Genomic DNA, 18,428 nt, shown 5'->3' on the forward strand with positions numbered 1-18,428 from the left:
TTTACAAGCCTAGTATGGTAAGAAAAGTAAGCCACAAAATGAGCCCAGAATATAAATTCAGATGTTCCCAAGTCTCTCACTGAAGAAAATGAGTTATGGTCGATTTTGGTGAAATGCTAGCCAAGTTCAGAGAGCAGATCCAAGCACCTTGTTCTGCCATATACCACAGACTGCTAGCTGTGTTGTTTGAGTTCTTGAGAGCATGCTTGTTTTGTCAGTCTGGCTAGGATTTAACATAATTTGTGATTTTGATAAACATTTTTTGCATATTTGTGTTTTATGATATAATGTAGTTCTTTATCACTGATGCAGAATTTAGTACCCTAAACATGATCCAACTCTGAGCAAAAATGAAACATCCTGTAAGAATAATGCTTTAAATAGTTAGGATTCAGACCGCTATTAGGTACAGATGATGTAAACCTGAAAATTATAATCTTCTTATTAATATTTGTATGTGCGCACGAAAACCATTTGCTTATATAATAAATCCTCTTTAAAATTGTATTGAATGCCAAAAAGATATGCATGCTTTGGCATTTGGTAATCGTACAAATGCGTAACTGTTTATAGAAGTGGAGAGAACAAATGGTTTGCAAACTGGTATTGGATCTACATGGTAATCCCTTTTCATTCAGGAAATACGCAACAGCTTAAGAGCATTTCTGCTGCAAACGTGTAATCCTGTACTGCCCAATGTTATAGGAAGAGTCTGGACTTGTTTATGGTACTGAATAGATGGCAGTATACTTTATTTTCATAATTTGTATTGTTCTGAAAAACCTCAATTTATATTTACATCTTCATGAGATAATATCCTGAATTTCAAGATATCAAAGATCTAAAAATGTTTTAAAATAATTTTACAAAGTGCTTTATTTTATTTTAAGCTTTTGATTTGCTGACAAATTGGATAGATTTGTGCTTTACTTCAAGCACAATACTTTTAAACAGTTGCCATCCATTTTCTACTGATTCTATATCTATCCTGTCACATTTTATATATCTTTAGCTGCTTTCCTGAAATTAGAAATTGTGGTCTGTTCAGTTTCAAAATACACTTTAAAGCACACTAAACTATCTAAAGATCACAGTTCCCCAATGGCTCCTCACATTTATTTGCCTCACTCTGTCTTTATTGTTTGAAAAGGTGAGATTCACACAAGCATTTCTTCTTGTAGGTGCTCAAACAAACTGGGTAACATCAACCATTTCAGTTTCTGTTGCTGCCATTCCTATAATGTGGTATATTATATATACCACAGCAACAAAACACACACGGCCCACACACTGTGGTCCGTGTGTGTTTTGTTGCTGTGTTCCACACTTCCTGACCTTGATTGTTCTCCCTCCCCCATTGGTCCATCATTACATCATTGTTTCTGTGTGACATCATCTTCAATCAACTCTCGGCCAATCAGAACGCAGATTATTCAGTATATTAGTTGGAGGTTTTCAGAAGGAAGGGACCTTTTGTTTGACTTTGGTCCCGCTTGGCTTAGCTTCGGTTTTGTTTCGCTTTTGGTTTTTGCTTCGGCTTCGTTCGTGTGTTTTCGTAGAGCTTCGGCTTTTGTTGGTTATTGTTAGTTTCTTTGTGCTTTTGTTTGTTTGTGTTTATCCTTGTCTAGCCATTACCTTGCCCAGGCGTATTGTATCAACCTCTGTGTTCTTTTGTACCCTGTTACTTGTGTCCACTCTTATTTTCCCTTATTTGTATTCCTAGTTTACTTGTGTATTTGTGTGAACTTTTGTGTATAGGGTTAGTCTAGGTTGTTGGGTACATTCTGCACACATAGTTGATTTTTGTATTAGTAACACTAGTTTAGTACAGGTGAGTGCCTTTTGTCTTGTATGGTTTTGGGTAGTCAGTGAAGGTTAGCTAGGGTGTTGAAGCCGCCGAAGACCGTGTGTTTCGGGTTTTCTTTTGTAGTAAGGTCAGCTTACCTCACTGTCCTAGCCAGCTCCATTTTGTTTTTTTCTTTTCTTTTCTTTGGCACCACTCTAGTTCCGTACCCTTATCACGCTTCCTAGTCCCTCACCAAAACCCACCTGCTTCCAAAAGAATTATCCTAAATGTTACACCCCTTTACCCCTAGATACTTGGGGTCGTAACAATCTACATTTTGTGTCTATAGCACACCCCTAACACTACACCTTTAGAATACTCTTTGACCATCTTAACTATAGAGAAAAAGTGACAATTTTCCCTGACCAGAATTTCCATACCAGTAGTTTAGTGACAAGGGGACGCTGTGATGAAGGGAGTGTTGTCCTTTCATGAGATGTCTTGATTCCTTGGTCATTAAAGGTTTCCTGACTCTTATCTTAAAGAAATGTTAGCCTCAGTGTTCTGGCTACACTGTAATTCAATAGGTGAAGCAATTGCTCACTTTTCTGCCTAGTCTGTTGTGTAGAGGAGCTGCTGGTATAGAATAGCTGCCAAGGGTCTCCTAAGTGCGTGCTGTAATTCTGTGGTGGTAAAAGTGGATCTGTTTCTGGCTGCAAAGTATTATGATATTTATCCATCCATTTTCTAACTGCTTTATCCAATTCACGATGGCGGGGGTGCTGGTGCCTATCCCAGCAAGCAACAGGTGCAAGACAGATTACACCCTGGAAGGGACACCAGTTCATTGCATGGCACACACTGACATGTACAGACTCACAGGGCCAATTTTCCCAGAAGGCAGTATGCTTGTGGACTGTGGGAGGAAGATAGAATGCCCAGAGGAAACCCACATAAACACAGGGAGAGCATACAAACTCCATGCAGATAGTCCCCAAGGAATTAAACCCATGGTCCCAGTGTGCAAGGCAGAAATGTTAACCGCTGCGCCACTGAGCTGCTCGCTTTGGTAGCCTTCAGAATGAAAAGTGCTATACTAATGTAAGGTATAATCATATTATTATCAAACCCCGGTGCAGTGCTTTTGCAGACTGAAATGAGTTTCATCACAGCTAAACACTTAGGCTCTGGCTTATATCCCTTATCTTCCATGGGTTTCCGTAGGAGGTGGGCAGATTCAGTTCTACACTGCAGAGGCTAAAATTGTTGAACCAGCCTCCACTGGCTCTAACTCCACACATCATCAGTAGTCATCATCAGCCTTGAACAGTCAAAATAACTGCAGGTTTTAATTGGTAAAACAATGGTCTCAAAATGTTCACCACAAATAAGAGGATCAGAGAACTACAAAGTTCTACTGTATTAGAGAAGAGTACATAAATAACAAGACACATACATTCCCTAAAGAAGTATGAAATGTATTGTTAGCTATGTCTTTACACAAAGAGATGAGTACATTCAAGGAGTATATGCACATTTGTTTCTATTAACAACACACTTGCATGTCAATTCATAACAATGTTTTACATAGAACATGAAGAAGAAAGGCAAATTTGTACTCCAGACAACAAGAAATTCTCGACTCATTTACTAAGGCTTGACTTTCAGATCCAATTGGCTAATTCATACTGTAGTACTCATATAATTCAGGACACCTTCCCTTTCTAAAACATTTAACAACAAAGCTGACATAATCTAACTGTAAAAATATTTTGTGCTATATGCCTTTTTGTACACTTTACGAAATACTCCTGTATTCTTTTCTTTGAAAGGACTAATAGAGCCCAGCAGCGGTCCTTTGGTCAGCTCTGGCCTTCTGTATTCTGTCGTCTGACCTCCTTCTTCTCCTTTTGTCCTCACTGGAGTCTCTGCAGAGCCCTTCATCACTGCCCGCCTGTAAGCTGTCAAAGGTGCCCTGCCTTTCTCCTGATTTCCCGCTCTTTTCCGCGTGTCTTCGTCTTTTACATAACTCGGAGCACCGGTCGAAGCAGCTGAACCTGGTTTCGGTGGTGCAGGCATACATTCCTGCTGGCACTGCCAGCACCATGGCACACACAATAACCACGATGTGAATGAGCTTTTCTCTTTGCTCGAGTTCGGTGATGTCGCTGCCCGTCACGAACACGACGCACTGGCCTCTTCGGGGAGACTGATTTTTCAGTGCGATACACACCTCGTACTTTGTTGCCGGCAGCAGGTCAGTAACTGAGTAGCTGTTGATGCCAGGTCCGATGTAGATCATTTCTTTCTTGGCGTCGTCGTATTTCCCGAAGTGTATGGTGTACCAGGTTTCAGAGGGGTTCTGTGTTATGGCATACCACTCCAGCGTGATTCCATAGACTGTCTGTTTTGCAATGCGGATGTCGATATAAATATTCTCTTCTGCCGAGGGCAAGGGAAACACAGATGAAAAGGGGGAGGACGATTCTGGGCCTGTGGCATTTACCATTATGCTGACTGAGGAGTTGCCAATAAAGTTGTTGGCAGTGCAGGTGTACGTCCCCCTGTCTGGTAGCTGCAATGACGGGATCACCAGCTCTGACTTGATGGTGTCTTCATCTACGTGAGTCTGCGTCTCTTCGCATGTAAAAGAAAGCAAACATCTGTCAGAAAATGCCATGTTATCAAGCCAGTCCACAATTTGTCCTTGTTCTACCCTGGGGATATCAAAACAACTTGTACTAAAATAAAACAATCCCGACATCAAACTATGATCAGCAATAATAGTAAACAAATTTGGATGTGATTTCTGATCATTGCTACTGATCTTGTACTAAATTTGCCTTAAAGTTGGTGGTTTTTCTCAAGTACTTGTTTGTACTTGAAAGTACAAGTTCTAAATTGTGTTTATTTACTACAGACAGAATACTACAGACACACAGAAATGAAAATAAACTCTATAGAGAGAAATAAAAGCTTTTGTGCACTATGGTGACTCTAACTATCCCGCTGGAAAATAAAATTATGTTGGTTCCAATACTCACTCCTTGTATTTTAGTGATTGTTATAGTAGTATTGTAAACCTTACTGTACATATACAAATTCTGCTGGCAATTTTATCCAAATTCTTCATATCATAACTTCCTTGACAGCCGGACAGCAATCCCTATGGTACAGACTCTGGACATTCTGCCACATACCATTAGTAGTACATTATCATCTAATATTGGTCCGTTCAGTTTCAGCTGTCCCCAGAGGCATGTTTCTATTACTTCTTTAATCTTTTCCATCAAGCTTATCCCCAAAAGATGTCAGTGGAGTTAACATCAGTAACTATCATTTTCAATACCTCTTTTCCATTTTTCAATTAATGAAAGCTTTGTTTCAGTGATTTTTATGTCAATGTCTATATTGAAAGAGAAACCTTCACACATATGCCACCTTACTGATGGTGTTGCACAGCACTGAGGAACAGAACAATGTTATACTTCCTGTTTCTGCACTACCCCTCATACTTCACACCACACCACTGAGATGTCATGGGGTGAAAAAGAAATATAAATGACCCTGATGAAACTATTAAAGCTGAAATGAAAACGGATGTTGAAGTACAACTTAAACTTTTTAAAAGAAAGCTTTGAATGCCCCCAATTTCTGCTCTTTAATTAGGGGACATATTTTGATGAGAAAAGCTTGTAGTATAATTAACAGGAAGCATGTTTTATTTGGGGTTTTCTTTAGAGAAGCTTAAAGACCTTTGTACAAATTAAAAGCCATGTTGTTTCTTCCTTTCTTGCTTGTATTTTCAATATGACCATGCTTTATACAGTGAATGTAACCCTAGTCTGTCTCAGTATAGCTCTCCTATATTGCCTAGCTCCGGTCTCTTCACTCTACACGCCCTCCTTCCCTTTTTCCTCCCCCTCCCCCTCCAGCTTCTCTGTTCCTCTTCGTCATGCTCCACTTCCAGAGCCTGTTCTTTCTCCAGCCTTCCTCCTTACAGGTGGAAACCTTCTGCCTATAGAAATCAGAACTGCCTTATTCCTGACCTCCCTCTGGCACCTGCACGAGTCTCAGCTGTTTAGAAAACACTGTTTCAGCCCTACATCCTTCAATAAGTCTCAATGCTCTGTTTTCCATTCTCACACTGCTAATGTAGCTTTCTAAATGCCTTTACTGTAAACAAAGTAGTCGGGCCTACAGGCTGTTTGATTTACTGCTCGTTACTCAAAAGATACAATCTTTCATATTGATCATGTGGCACTTGCATTACCTGTCTGGCTCGTGCTGTTCTTATCGCCATTTCATTAATTAAATCAATTTTACTTTTGTATGCCTGCACAGTTGTTCCTTGCACTTAATAATGGTGCATTTTGTATTCTAAGCTGGCCTGGATAATGGCATCTGCAAAGTAAGTGATAAGTGCAGGGTGATACAATGGCTTGGTAAATAACAGTGCTGCCTCACTCTTTGATTCTCGGCTGGACTCCAGGGTGGAGTGGCTTCTATGTGCACTTTGCCTGTCCTCCATGTATTTGCAGGTCTTTTCTCTGGATGTTGCATCATCTTGCTCAGATTCAATCAATGCTCAGATTGCCTTCTCAGTGTTAAATATAACTCCAGGATAAACAGGTGTTCATTTTGAACAAGAGTGCATTAGCACACTCACTTACAGTCACTGTATACAGTCTTTGTGTGCCCTCCTCAACTAAAATCAAGTCTTTTTTTAAGGTAATCCTAAAGCTTCCGGTTTTGTTCTGTGCAGTTTGTTTGTTTTGTAAATATCTTGATTTTAAGGCTATATGGTAATGACAAAAATGCTGACTATGACTTATTTCAAATGATGTTGTAGAGCTTACCAAGAAGATTAATAAATTAACTTTAAAACGTTGAAAGCAACTTTGAATGTCTAGGAAAGTTTCTGTTAAGAATCTAATGCAGTAAATTTGTAAACATTTTGTGTGAGGATTACTTTTAAGAATTAACAGTAAATTGGAGAAAATGTTTAAAGTCAGCTACTGTCTAAAAATCTCTTTAAAACAATTCTGTCCCTGCCAATGTTTTAGAACATCATCCATTGTATACGGTAGGCAACTTGCAACGCATTATTTTTAAAACTTACTTTCCCTGACACTTAATATTCAGCCCTTGGATGTCTTGAGTCGAAAATACTCTTTTCATTGATGCTACTAGAACATTATTTTAAAAACATTTAAAGACAAGAAGAAAATAAACTATAGAGAGTGAAAGAGGGTTAACTGCCCTGTGGCATATATGTTGATTTATGAAATGTAAATTAACGTGTCTCATTTACAAGGCAGTGACTTAGATTAACATAATGATAGCGTATGGTCAAAGTTAGTGAAATAAGACTAAACCTTACCATTAAATCCTCTTATAATCTTCAAGCCATATGTCCACCAGACAGCTGGATCTGGCCGTGCCTTAGCCAAGCATATAAGAGTAATGTTTACCCCCAGAGGCAGTGAAATGTTTGTAATAGGTGCAGTGGCCACTGGCTTCATGCAATTCTTTATTTCAACTTCGTGGAAAAACTTGCCTGCCATGAACTGTGGGCCTCTGCAAGTCAAGTAGGAATTCATCAATATGACGGGCGGGCTGAGAGATCTGATAAACTGGACAAAGCCTCTCAGGCGGCAGTCACACAGCCAGGGGTTGTCATGGAGAGCCAACACGACATTAGACGCGCTCTCCTCTCTTCTTCCGTTTTGCTCTGCCGAGTGGTAAAGAGGCCAGTTCAGAAAGACATCTCTGGATATGACAGTAAGCTGATTGAAGGATAAATCTAAGTAGGTCAGGCCTGGCAAATGTCTTAACGCGTGTTCTGGAAGAACGTCTAGACGGTTATGTTTCAGATCCAGAATTTTTAAAACAGGTGTATCCTGAAACGCTGTCCAAGGTACTGAGCGCAGTTTGTTCCCCTGCAGTCTCAGCTCCGTCAAATTCTTCAAACCCTCCAGACTCTTCATATTCATAACAGTTATATTGTTAAAGTTTAGCCAAAGATACTCCAAAGCACCAATTCTAGCAAACGAGCCACGAGGTAATTCCGTAAGGAAGGAGTTTTCAATTCGGACTTTTCTTAAATCCTGCGGGATGTTTTCTGGAATTCTTCTTAAGGCGGACGTCATACAAAGCAGTGATCTAACAACAACGTGAAACAATGAATTAGTACAGGAATCATCACATTTTTAGTATCTATTACTGCTAGAAAGATTTTTTTTTTCTGGAACGTTGTTACAAAATATTATAATTATTTTATTAAAAGTATTAATTTGTAATTTTGCATATAAGTCACTTTGTTTAGCTGTTAGAAAAGCAAGTGATCGCTCAGCGGCACATTTATTCAAAAGAGTTTAAACTTTTAGCCACAGTGATCTTCGAATAAATTCTCCTGCAATACGAAATAAACACAACTTACCTCCCGTAACTGTCATTTGTACAACTGCAACCAGACAAGCAGTAAGAAACAACTGGATTGACGTGAAGACAAATGCAAGCTATTACTAATGCAGCATAAATGGTGTCCATATTCCTTTAAAAGAAACACATGTAAAGTATTTGAACAGGACATGTCCACAGGTTCAGTCTAGTAAAGCGTATTATCGTTAATCTTCCCTGACGCAATTCTTAAACACCTTAAGACACCAAATGACAGCTAAAGACGACGGAAGTCGGTATTTTTAGTTCAGCGAAACAGATTCATAAAACAATTGTGGGAGGTTGTTTTATCCATACACATACATATATTGAATACACATATAGAAATATTTACAGGTTTTAGTTATTTAGAAATGTATAAATTCACTTTAGCTATAACTCTAGGAAACTAATATCTGATAGAAGCTGTAATTTTAAGAGTGCTTCAATGACAAGCACAAACTCCTTATATGAATTCAGATGAGATCATACCTGACGATGGAAACAAGGATGTTCTAACAAATCCAAAACATTGTTTTTTTTGTTTTAATGGACCTTCAGTGTAAAACACTTTTGAATTGTGCTTACACATGACATGACAACATGACAACAACTAATAAAAGACAAATGGAGCAGAAAAGTACAGACTGTAAACCACCTGTGCCCTCTACAGATGTAATGTAGCCCATGACTAATTCAAACTGTGTTTAAAATATTTTCAAATATTTTTCCTAAAATGTTAGAAATTACACATTGCTCGGGCTACTATGATGACACACAATAATTACAAAGACAATAATGGATTTTAAATAATTGTAACACATTGTTAAAACATATAATGTACTTAATTGCACCTTACTCACAGTAGACTGGTATAATGCAATCAGACAACCTTTAACTTGGCTTGGTTTCCCCTAATAATAAAAAACAGGAAATAGATACACATGCATGTAGTTCTACAGTGCCTTGTGAAAGTATTCGGCCCCCTTGAACTTTTCAACCTTTTGCCACATTTCAGGCTTCAAACATAAAGATATAATTTTTTTATTTTATGTGAAGAATCACCAACAAGTGGGACACAATTGTGAAGTGGAACGAAATCTATTGGATTTTTGAAACTTTTTTAACTAATAAAAAAATGAAAAGTGGGGCGTGCAAAATTATTCGGCCCCTTTACTTTCAGTGCAGCAAACTCACTCCAGAAGTTCAGCGAGGATCTCTGAATGATCCAATGTTGTCCTAAATGACTGATGGTGATAAATAGAATCCACCTGTGTGTAATCAAGTCTCTGTATAAATGCACCTGCTCTGTGATAGTCTCAAGGTTCTGTTGAAAGCGCAGAGAGCATCATGAAGACCAAGGAACACACCAGGCAGGTCCATAATACTGTTGTGGAGAAGTTTAAAGCCGGATTTGGATACAAAAAGATTTCCCAAGCTTCAAACATCCCAAGGAGCACTGTGCAAGCGATCATCTTGAAATGGAAGGAGTATCAGACCACTGCAAATCTACCAAGACCTGGCCGTCCCTCTAAACTTTCAGCTCAGACAAGGAGAAGACTGATCAGAGATGCAGCCAAGAGGCCCATGATCACTCTGGATGAACTGCAGAGAACTACAGCTGAGGTGGGAGAGTCTGTCCATAGGACAACAATCAGTCTTACACTGCACAAATCTGGCCTTTATGGAAGAGTGGCAGGAAGAAAGCCATTTCTCAAAGATATCCATAAAAAGTCTCGTCTAAAGTTTGCCACAAGCCACCTGGGAGACACCCCAAACATGTGGAAGAAGGTGCTCTGGTCAGATGAAACCAAAATCGAACTTTTTGGCCACAATGCAAAACGATATGTTTGGCTTAAAAGCAACACAGCTCATCACCCTCAACACACCATCCCCACTGTCAAACATGGTGGTGGCAGCATCATGGTTTGGGCCTGCTTTTCTTCAGCAGGGACAGGGAAGATGGTTAAAATTGAGGGGAAGATGGATGCAGCCAAATACAGGACCATTCTGGATGAAAACCTGTTGGAGTCTGCAAAAGACCTGAAACTGGGACGGAGATTTATCTTCCAACAAGACAATGATCCCAAACATACAGCAAAATCTACAAAGGAATGGTTCACAAATAAACGTATCCAGGTGTTTGAATGGCCAAGTCAAAGTCCAGACCTGAATCCAATCGAGAATCTGTGGAAAGAGCTGAAAACTGCTGTTCACAAACGCTCTCCATCCAACCTCACTGAGCTCGAGCTGTTTTGCAAGGAAGAATGGGCAAGAATTTCAGTCTCTCGATGTGCAAAACTGATAGAGACATACCCCAAGCGACTTGCAGCTGTAATCGCAGCAAAAGGTGGCTCTACAAAGTATTAACGCAAGGGGGCCGAATAATTTTGCACGCCCCACTTTTCATTTTTTTATTAGTTAAAAAAGTTTCAAAAATCCAATAGATTTCGTTCCACTTCACAATTGTGTCCCACTTGTTGGTGATTCTTCACATAAACTAAAAAATTTATATCTTTATGTTTGAAGCCTGAAATGTGGCAAAAGGTTGAAAAGTTCAAGGGGGCCGAATACTTTCGCAAGGCACTGTATATACATTGAATAAAGCAATGACTCTGAAGAATGACATCAAGGTACAAAATGCACATTTACAAGAACAAAGCTGTTCACAGTTAATTTGTTTGTGATTTTGAACAACCTCTACTATCAGTCATATTATTTCTTGCTTAACACAGAAAGTATTTTAATAATTTCTCAGCATACAGTGATTTTCATGTGCAACTAATTAACTACAATGGTACTAGACCAATACTATAGTAAATATAGTTCCAAACATTTCATTGGAAGCTGTGAAAAGGGATGTTAACTGAACAGAACATTGACCCGATAAATGAAGGAGCAGCAACAGCTCTAGCCAAAACAACACGAGTGTTTTTATCTTTTAAAAGCGATATGAGTATGGCCACTGAGAAACTGTCACCATACAAATTAAGACGTTGGATCATAAAGCTCTTATTGTTTGACCTACTGTATTCATCTCCCCATCTGCCTGTTGTGTTACCTGGCTTTTTAAATTTAATAATGAGAGTGAACCTTTTTTTCTGAGTTAGATCCTCCTTACCATGTCCATATATTTTGTGACACTAAAAAGCACAATTTTAATGTTGTCTGATGCTGAATCCATTTGAGCTTATACATCAGTATTATACCAGAAATGCTGTAATTTTTTGGTGAAAAAGGGTCATTTTTTAAATGCTTTTCAGGAGATTTTTAGAGATTAAAGACTAAATGTCTAAATTCGTAAGTGTACAATCTGATTTTGTGGATGAATGAGCTACTGCTCAGTAACCTTACAACTGTGCATTTTGCTGTCTTTAACTTATATGCTCTCTAACTAGTGAAAGTCCAGAATATGCTGTCATAATCTTCCAAACAATTTATCAGTATATCTCAAGAGACTAGGCACATAAAGCAGATATTTGATTATTAATCTCTCTCTCTCCCCTCCTAAACTACATAAAGGAGATGGTATCTTGCTCTACAATGTATCTGAAAATTAGTTTCCTTGATTCATGGTTTAATAACATTATTGTTATTTATTGAACAAAGATTGTCACATTTGGCAAGTTTTTATTTTCATATAGTACACTAGGTTCACCAGGTTATCTAAATGTTGTAGGCAGATCTCATCAGATCTTGCAGTTAAGCAAGGCTTGGTCGGTGCTGGGATAGGAGACTTCTAAGAAAGCAAAGGAACAAGAAATATGTTAATAAGGTTTATTCCATGCTGAAAAGAGAAGAAAGAAAATAAAACGTTTTGGCTGTGGAGCCTTCTTCAGGTGCATTACTTGTTCATTTGCAGCCTACGCATGCTGTCGCAGCTACCCACCTGGACTTCTAAGGAAAGCTAGGTTGCTACTACAAGTGGTGTTGGTGGACCAGTAGGTGGCAATGTTTGATCTGGCCAAGAATTTCCAGTCCAGGGTCCCAGTGTGAGGACACTGTACTGTAGGAGGTGCTGTCCCACAGATGAAACATTAAACTGCTTGTAAACCGCTTGCAAGAGTAGAGCTTTTAACCTCAGCCTCCTAGCTAAACTCCACTTCAGGCTTACACAATCTGTTGTCACTAAATGTATCCTTATATTCTATGTAATTTTTCACTTCTCTACTTGAGCTGCTAAGTTGAGGGTTTTGTGGTACATAATGGCACATCTTGGCTACCATACAACCTGACAAATTATTTGTATTTATTAATTAAAAAACAAATTTAATAACTTTTTGATTCATTTTGAAATCTGATAATTGATCATGACAAACGTGTTATATTATTACAAATTATTATAATATTTCTTATAGGTATTAACTTGGTCATTTAAAGTGAAATTATAGCTGATTATCTTTATTTTTTTCATTTTTCATCTCCCCTCATGTAATTGCATATATTTTATATTTCAGTAAGATGTGAAGTTTTTAAAGCATGCTCTTACATTACAAAACAAAATATTTCTGTATCATTGTTAAATTAATATCATGCTTCCAAAAAATGATAAAGGGGTTAAATACAGTATACAATATGTAAAAATGACTTGCTGTCTACTTTTTATACTGAAAGTTTACTTTTTACCATCCTTATAAATGTTTTTACATATTAATTGTAATATAAGAAGAACAACCTACTTTGTTTCTTCTCATGATACATAAAGCAAAAATGAGTTCTGCTGAATCTTAACTAATTAAAAAAAACTCTAGTCTTTATATTTTAGCAATGTTGCATTTTATTTGCGATGTTAACTTTATATTATTGACACTTGTCTGTAATATTCACAGACAATGACAATGTATTAAGGCTTTGTCCTTCATCATTAGCATATTATTTACTGTAATAATATGATTATTACGTTTGGCACAAAATAGTCATCCCACTTAGCATGTGTTTTGCATTAATGTTCAGCTTCCCCATATGTTGTTTTTTCATGGAAACAAGTAAAAACAGATATACAATATTCATACAGTATATATATATATCACATACATTAAAAAAATGAAAAAATAAATTTGTGGAGTCTTTCAGTTCATTTTCTCACTTACCAAACTGTGTGTGCTTCAGCTATGTCTCATTTGACAAATTAGATGTATTAATGTGTTGCACCTAATGGTACTGTGCATTCTAAAATAACATGATAAAGAACTTTCTTTAAATTGAATTTGGTTCCAATTCTATATTTAAAGTGCAGTGCATAATAACACATAAACAGCAGCTATAAAAAAAAGGTTTATTTCCATACATTTAAATGAACACATCTCTTATGGAAATGAAATTACATGTATATACATTGCAATCTGTTTTACATATTTTAAATCAGATGTTATTAAACCTGGCACATAAGCTTACATGATACACAGTAATACACATTGATATGCAACACATGTGATTCTGGAATGTCTCATTTGAACGAAATTCATGCATCTTACGTTTTGTGTCTATGTGCCAATAAACACACCAGTGGTAATATGCATTTTATGGGATCTGGTGTTTTGTGCAGTGTGTCGAAATACAGTATCTGTCAGTCATATTTTTCACCATTCATCTTCATGGTTATTGTACATGGGTACGAACTGATATTCTGAGAAAATCTAACACAATAAAAAAGAGTGTATAATAAATGGAAAATGGAATATTCTTCCTGGGTTTATTCTTTTATACACATAATGAAAAAAATATGAGGTTTACAATGAACAACAATAACGACAACAGCAAAAAGTTTCAACATCTGAAACACTTCCCTTTTTAACATATCACTGAAGCAGTGTTCAATAAACAGCTAAGGTAAGTCTTCGAATTCCCACAGGCTTAAGGAACAGTCTCACATACAGTACTGTAGCAAAACCTTTACTTTTAAAAACATTCACAGACCATCATAATACATAGCACCTTAAATAAGTGCAGAATCTTCCATAATAAAGCAAAGAACGTGGCATTCCCTTTTCTTTAGGTGTGCTAAGATGTGCTATAACCACAGTGCCCACACTGTTTTCCACAGAACACCCTCTCAGAAGCACTGCACAGACATACAACTCTGTCGGAAATCTTGGATGATGCAAGATGTCAGCAGAAGTACTCATTTGGCTGTCCCTCGATCTTAGCAGTGGCCTCGGAGTCCAGGCTAGACCTGGCCGAGAGCAACCGGTTGGACTCCTCTGGGTTGAGCCTTGTCAGGTATTCGCCCTCCAGGCCCTTTGTTTTTGTCCCCGGAGACAAAGTTTCAAATGTGACATAGGAGTCCTGGATGTCTTTCGACTTTCTTCCTAGCAGTTTCTTGCAGCGCCTTTTCAGCGCACCACAACAGACAATTAGTGTTAGAGGGACAGCTATCACACAGGCAACAGTGATTACAACCACATTAATGAGCTTTTGGGTTCCATTAGCACTGGCAGCCTCATCTGTTGAGAAGATTACGCACTGCTCTTTTTTGGGGATCAGTCCTTTGACGCACACACAAGCAATATACTTTGTCTTTGGCATCAGTCCCTCAATGGTGATCCTGTTCTTGCCTGGATCAACGTTAATTCTGCGCATGTCCCTCTCTCCGAAGATTGCATACAGGACACTGAACATGGTGGTGTTTTTGGCAGTGGGTGCCCTCCATGTTAAAGAGACCGTGTGATCTGTGTCCCCAATCACTTTCACCGACCTAACCACACGTTCTGGCTCCTGTTGGAGAGAAGAGGTGTTCGCTGCGAGATTTGTTTTGTCCACTTCCAGTAGCCCCTCTCTGTTCATGGGAATGGACACTTGTCCATTCGCTCCACTGACAGGGATGCTATAATTCTCAAGTTCTGGGTACTGTCCAGTATAATGCCTTGGCTCAGTCTCTGGTGTTGAGGTAGTAGTTGTTGGAACTACATACCTAGCCACAAGTTTTTCCTGATAAGCTGCCTTTCCAATCCCATTTGGTTTTTTTCCCTTGGTCCTTTTTGGGTTACCAGTTTGATTATCTGACTTCACAGCATCAGTTATGATAAGAGAAATGACAGCATCTGCGCTCCCTACAAAGTTTGAAGCTTTGCAGACATACTTCCCAGAGTCTTGAAAGGAGACAGCTGGCACACTTAAGATAGACCAAATGATGCCTTCTTTCGAGACCTCCTGTTGAACTACAAAACATAACAAAAAATTAAATTTTGTTCTGAAAACACTATTTCAATGTTCTGTGATAAAATAAGAATAATGATTTAGTAGTCTGGTCAAATTCTAATTAATGCAAGGTGGGAGTATTGGACGTTTCTTTAGCGTAACAACCCCTGTCTGAGAGAAAAGCAACCTGGTTATACTGTAAGTGTGAAACTGAAGGAACCTTCTCCCGAAAGTCTGTTGTAAAAACTAGGTTTTTCCCATGGCTGCTCTATAAAAGAATTTCAGTGTCAGATCAATCTATATTTCTGACCTGTTCAAATAAGGTGCTAACGAGGCCTTGCATGTTGAGTGACTCACCTGTCGCGTTCAGTTGTTTCCCATCTGCTCGCCTCCACGCGAGGTCTGGGATGGGCACTCCAATGGTTCCACAGCGGAGCAGGACATTGTTGCCCACAGCACTCCTTACTCTCGCTACAGCAGTGTGCACTGTTGGTATCTGGCATTTTCTGAGCTCCACATCACTAAACAGAACACCTGAGAGGCTCTCTGGATCAGCGCACCTGAGCCTGGTGTCTATAAAAGCTACTGAGGATGATGGAGACCTCAGGAACTGTGTGAGATCATAAAGCTGGCAGTCGCATACCCAGGGGTTGTCATGTAGTCCTATAAGCAAAACCAAAAAGACAAATGGGTACACTGCATACACTGGAACGTCTAAAAATGCATAGTCTTCCCTCTGAAGACCTAAATGGTCTAATCTTTACCATTATATTTTAAGATCGCATTAATTTACATATCAATGCAATTCAAATCAATGGTGGCAAAAACAACACCAAATAGCAAAGGTTATATTTGTTTTCATCCACTGAATTTAGCTAAAGGCACAACACCTGCACTCTCACGGTTTGTTTGGTCTAGAAGCTCTTGGGCTTCTAACAGTGCTGTCCAGAGCTGTTTTTTCAGCATGGATTTTAAAAAGGCTCTTGGAGCCATTACCAGCCCCCTCCTTCTGTTCAGCAGACCTTGGTAGCTAGTGGGAATCTTTCCTTAAAAAGGGACTTTAAGAGGATCTTCATCTTCCCACACATTCTGCTAACTTGATTCTTTATAAGCTACTTACTCCACACTGTCTACAACAGTTACAAAAGGCTTGTCCTCCAGGAGTTGTGAATACTTAAGTATAACATGGCTGTACTGCACAGAAGGTAAATGTATATACTGTTACAGTATGTGTATATGTAAAGTTTTAAATACAGATACACCCAAAATGATATAAGAGAATTTCCTCCTGCTGTTTGCCATCTCCAAAATACAGAACACTGAATGTATACTGTACATAAGAGATGCTCATAAATACAAGTCTGTTTTCAACAACCGAATCCTCTGAAACATTGTATTGTATATCATGCTTTTCCCTTCCATTTTCTAGGGCATTTTTGTTCCAGATTAAAAACCATCAACCTTCTTTTGTCCCATACAGTACAGAATAATCTTCTTAAAATGTCATTTATCAAACTCTCCATTCATATAAACCTAAAGATTTCAATTATATGTCTGAGAATAAGAACGTGAAAGAATGAAGAATGTTTTCCTACCTAGAATCACCTTGGAATTCTCACTGTAGGCATCCTGGACGGGTTTAACAGCTAACCATGTCGCCAAAACATCTGAACCTATGGTAACAAGGTTGTTGCTGGATAGATCCAGGTACGTCAGGTTTTTTATGTAAACTGTTACCTCGGGCGGGATTGAAGTAATCTGGTTGTTGTGTAAATCGAGTAATCGAAGGCTGGGCATATCTACAATCGATTCCCAGGGAAATGAAGTGAGCGCATTGCCATCCAGTCTTAACTCGTCTAGGCTATATAAACCACGGAAACTGTCAGTATTCAGTGTCGACAAAGAATTGAATGACATCCACAAAAATTCCAGGTTAGAGAGGTAATGGAAGGCTTCACTTGGAATTCTCTTAATTGCGGTCTTCTCGATTCGGAGCTTTGAGGTGTCAAGCGGAAAGTTGGCTGGAACTAGAGAGATCTCCGGGTCATTGCAAAGTACACTCCTAGAACAAAGAAATATATAATTTTGAGTAATAAAGTAATAAATATACAATTTGGACACTGTAACAGTATCTATATACGGCTTTGGAAAGCGATGGATATAACACAAAGATAAAAAAACAACGTTTGTTCTACTAAGGAAATATCTGTTGTGGACATTTAAAAGTTGCAATAGTATATTGTTACGAATTTTTATCTGCTTGAGCTGATGACGATATTTTATAGAACTTTTGATCAAGTTCTTATGTGCGCACAGGCGGCATGTACTTGAGAAAGCTGTTGAACGCCTTCAATTAATTATCGTCAATGAGAATATTCAGTCAGCGACACAGTGAAGCTAAAGTTTTATGCTGAAATTGATTTAATGGCACAAAACTACAGCTCACTGGACAGCACGTCTACCACAGAAATGGAGGAGAGATTAAAGAGCATTTGCACATTAATCCATCGGTAAATGGACCAGAGGAGAAAAAATATTTCAAGTTCGCGTTAACAAGAAAAAAAGGCAAGGCGCACATAAGGCCGTTAGGTTTCATAATGAATAACCGTGTTACATTTTTATTATACAATGCTGCAAATACATATTTTTGCCATCAGGTCCACTGTTTTTCAACCTACCTTGCCTTAGATCCATCGCTGAGGTTGTGATAAAAACAGCTGCACTGAGATGGACATGAGCTCCACACCAGAGGTAGACCCCCTAATACCAAACAGAAAACCCACTTAAAACTGAGAAACATTTTGCCTCCCAGCTATGCTACACTACTGAATTAATAGAAAGGTTGCTGTCTCTTTTAACGGAACATCAACGGCATTGTCTCCCCGCCTTGCTGTCCCATAGTGATCTAGTTGCTCTGAATCCCCAGATAAAAAAGGATAGACAGGGATTAGGGACTTGAGTTCTTTTCATTTACATGCTGATTGCTTCCTGGAATCCTGTAGGTGGAGATGTCACTCGTCGTATACGGTGCAAAATAGTCCAGAACGGAACTTTTTTAAACAAG

General features: G+C 38.5%; 2 protein-coding genes across 2 annotated transcripts; both read right to left on the reverse strand.

Moving 5' to 3' along the window:
- Window positions 1–3,102: 3,102 nt before the first annotated feature.
- On the reverse strand, window positions 3,103–8,384 carry lrit2 (leucine-rich repeat, immunoglobulin-like and transmembrane domains 2). The gene is made up of 3 exons (XM_088634709.1): window positions 8,229–8,384; window positions 7,170–7,951; window positions 3,103–4,423 (listed from the first exon to the last, which is right to left on the reverse strand). Exons 1-3 carry the CDS (start codon window positions 8,336–8,338, stop codon window positions 3,621–3,623), a joined length of 1,695 nt encoding a protein of 564 aa, XP_088490835.1. The 5' UTR covers window positions 8,339–8,384; the 3' UTR covers window positions 3,103–3,620.
- Window positions 8,385–13,492: 5,108 nt separating this feature from the next.
- lrit1a (leucine-rich repeat, immunoglobulin-like and transmembrane domains 1a) lies at window positions 13,493–18,376 on the reverse strand. Its single transcript, XM_088634708.1, has 4 exons — window positions 18,043–18,376; window positions 16,960–17,426; window positions 15,722–16,027; window positions 13,493–15,384 (listed from the first exon to the last, which is right to left on the reverse strand). Exons 1-4 carry the CDS (start codon window positions 18,162–18,164, stop codon window positions 14,336–14,338), a joined length of 1,944 nt encoding a protein of 647 aa, XP_088490834.1. The 5' UTR covers window positions 18,165–18,376; the 3' UTR covers window positions 13,493–14,335.
- Between the last annotated feature and the right edge of the window lie 52 nt (window positions 18,377–18,428).

The sequence above is a fragment of the Lepisosteus platostomus genome, chromosome 6 (assembly GCF_059453375.1).
Source record: "Lepisosteus platostomus isolate fLepPlt1 chromosome 6, fLepPlt1.hap1, whole genome shotgun sequence".
In the NCBI taxonomy this organism is placed as follows: Eukaryota; Metazoa; Chordata; class Actinopteri; order Semionotiformes; family Lepisosteidae; genus Lepisosteus; species Lepisosteus platostomus.